Source organism: Carassius carassius, chromosome 22, assembly GCF_963082965.1.
Source record: "Carassius carassius chromosome 22, fCarCar2.1, whole genome shotgun sequence".
NCBI classification, from domain to species: domain Eukaryota; kingdom Metazoa; phylum Chordata; class Actinopteri; order Cypriniformes; family Cyprinidae; genus Carassius; species Carassius carassius.
In genome coordinates, this window is record NC_081776.1 from 20,920,128 (window position 1) to 20,922,441 (window position 2,314).

The 2,314-nt window shown below is 46.7% G+C and overlaps 1 protein-coding gene across 1 annotated transcript; it reads left to right on the forward strand.

Annotated features, from left to right (window-relative positions):
- Positions 1–728: 728 nt before the first annotated feature.
- LOC132098444 (zona pellucida sperm-binding protein 4-like) lies at positions 729–1,860 on the forward strand. The gene is made up of 5 exons (XM_059504560.1): positions 729–827; positions 899–1,322; positions 1,393–1,540; positions 1,620–1,692; positions 1,771–1,860. The coding sequence occupies exons 2-5, from the start codon at positions 1,219–1,221 to the stop codon at positions 1,845–1,847; spliced, it is 402 nt and encodes a 133-aa protein (XP_059360543.1). The 5' UTR covers positions 729–827; positions 899–1,218; the 3' UTR covers positions 1,848–1,860.
- Positions 1,861–2,314: the final 454 nt, after the last annotated feature.

A 2,314-nucleotide genomic window follows, 5' to 3' on the forward strand; every position in this document is an offset into this window, starting at 1 on the left:
TTCCACTTCAGAAACCAGTTCAACAGCTACCTACCCCGCAATTTCCACTTCAGAAGCCAGTTCAACAGCTACCTACCCCCCAATTTCCACTTCAGAAGCCTGTTCAACAGCTAACTAACCAGCAGTTTCCGCTTCAGAAGCCAGTTCAACAGCTACCTACCCCGCAATTTCCACTTCAGAAGCCAGTTCAACAGATAACTAAGCCGCAGTTTCCGATTCAGAAGCCAGTTAAACAGCAGTTTCAGAAGCCAGTAGTGCAGGCAGAGCCCCTTGATAAATGTGCTGTAGCTGATTCTGAGCAGATCCAATGTGGTCTACCTGGGATCAGTGGTGCTGAGTGTGAAGCTATCAACTGCTGCTTTAACGGACAGCAGTGTTTCTATGGAAGGGCGGGTAAGTGTTCTCAATCTTATTCCGTTCGTGTCAAACTGATTCTCTGAATTTAATCTGCTCTTGTACCTTGTTCTAGTGACTGTCCAGTGTATTAGAGATGGTCAGTTTGTGGTAGTGGTGTCTAGAGACGTTACTCTGCCTCGACTGAGTCTGGATACGGTTCATCTACTGGGTGGAAATGACCCACCTTGTGCTCCTGTGGGGTCTACACCTTCCTTTGCTATATACCAGTTCCCTGTGACCGCATGTGGCACGAGCGTGATGGTGAGCAGCAGCTACTGGTTTTATTCTGCATTGCTTATGATGGACTGGATGCTGACACGTTCCTATTCACAGGAGGACAGCGGATATGTGGTGTATGAAAACCGAATGACCTCCTCGTATGAAGTGGGGATTGGACCATATGGTTCCATCACAAGGGACAGTCATTTTGAGTAGGTGATCCATGTCTTGGTGTGACCATTAATCCCTGATAAATGCTACAAGCTCGCTGTGTGTCGTCCAGGTTTCTCTTCCAGTGTAGATATTCGGGAACTTCTGTGGAAGCTCTGGTTGTGGAGGTCAACTCTGTTCCTCCACCTCCACCAGTAGCTGCTCCTGGACCTCTCAGGGTGGAGCTCAGACTGGCCAATGGCCAATGTGTCACCAAAGGCTGTGCTGAAGGTAAGGTCTTGTCCTGTGTCTGCCTAAAGCCTTTCAAACTGGAGTCTGGTTAAACCCCAGTGTTGTTCCTCAGGGGATGAGGCCTACACGTCCTATTACAGTGACGCTGATTATCCCATCACAAAAGTCCTGCGAGAGCCTGTGTATGTTGAGGTGCACATTATGGAGAGGACCGACCCCAACATTGTCCTGACGCTGGGACGTTGTTGGACGACTTCAACCCCCAGTCCACTCAGTCTCCCCCAGTGGGACCTTCTGATCGACGGGTGAGTGTACAGCCAATCTTTATCCAGTTGGTCTGCTGGGAGACCCTTTCTAACTTTCTCTTGTTTTCAGATGCCCTTACCAGGACGACCGCTATCTGACCACACTGGTTCCAGTGACTGGATCGTCTGGTCTTCAGTTCCCAACCCACTACAAGCGCTTTGTTGTGAAGATGTTCACATTTGTAGATCCAGCCTCACTGGCTGCTCTGAAGGAAACCGTATGCCCCCCTTTACTTGAACATCTGTATATTTACTACTTGTGGATTCTATGACTTGAGCCTCTTTCTTCCCTGTCAGATCTTCATCCACTGCAGTACAGAGGTGTGCCATCCATCATCTGGCTCTTGTGAGCAAAGCTGCACTAGGAAACGTGAGTTCTTGCTTTCTCTTGACAAGAGGAACGGAGCATTTTAGAAGTGCATTCTCACTTCGAACATTTCTCTTTCAGGAAGAGACACTCGTATCAAGGCTGTCTCTGGGGAGCAGACTGTGGTTTCTAGTGGAGAAGTTACTCTGGTCATGTAAATCTAGTGTTTTTTTTTTTTTTAAATAAACTTTGCAGAACCCTTAGGTGTCTTTGTCTATTGGCATTGTTTTGGTTCAGCAGAATGTGGGATTACATGCCTCTTCCCAGTGTTTTCCCCTCTCACTATTAAACCAAGGTTCCACAACCTTTTGTAAGGTTGTGCATTCCTTAATCCTTCCTCCAGTTGCTAACCTGGGGCAGCACAAGGCTCCCCTTATTCTTTTAATTTGTCTTCCAAACAGTAGTTTGGTTCCCGACATTCACAATATAGAAAGTAGTTATGTGGATTACTTGCGGCTTTTGTTTTAAATACAACTCAAATCGCTGAGCTCAAGTTTTAAGTGGAAATCAATTCTCGACTGTCTTGAAGCAAACACGAAACGGTGTCAATTGTCTGCAACTCAAAGTAGTGATATTAAAAGAATACTTCACCCCAAAATTGTGTCACTAATCCCTTACCCCCGTG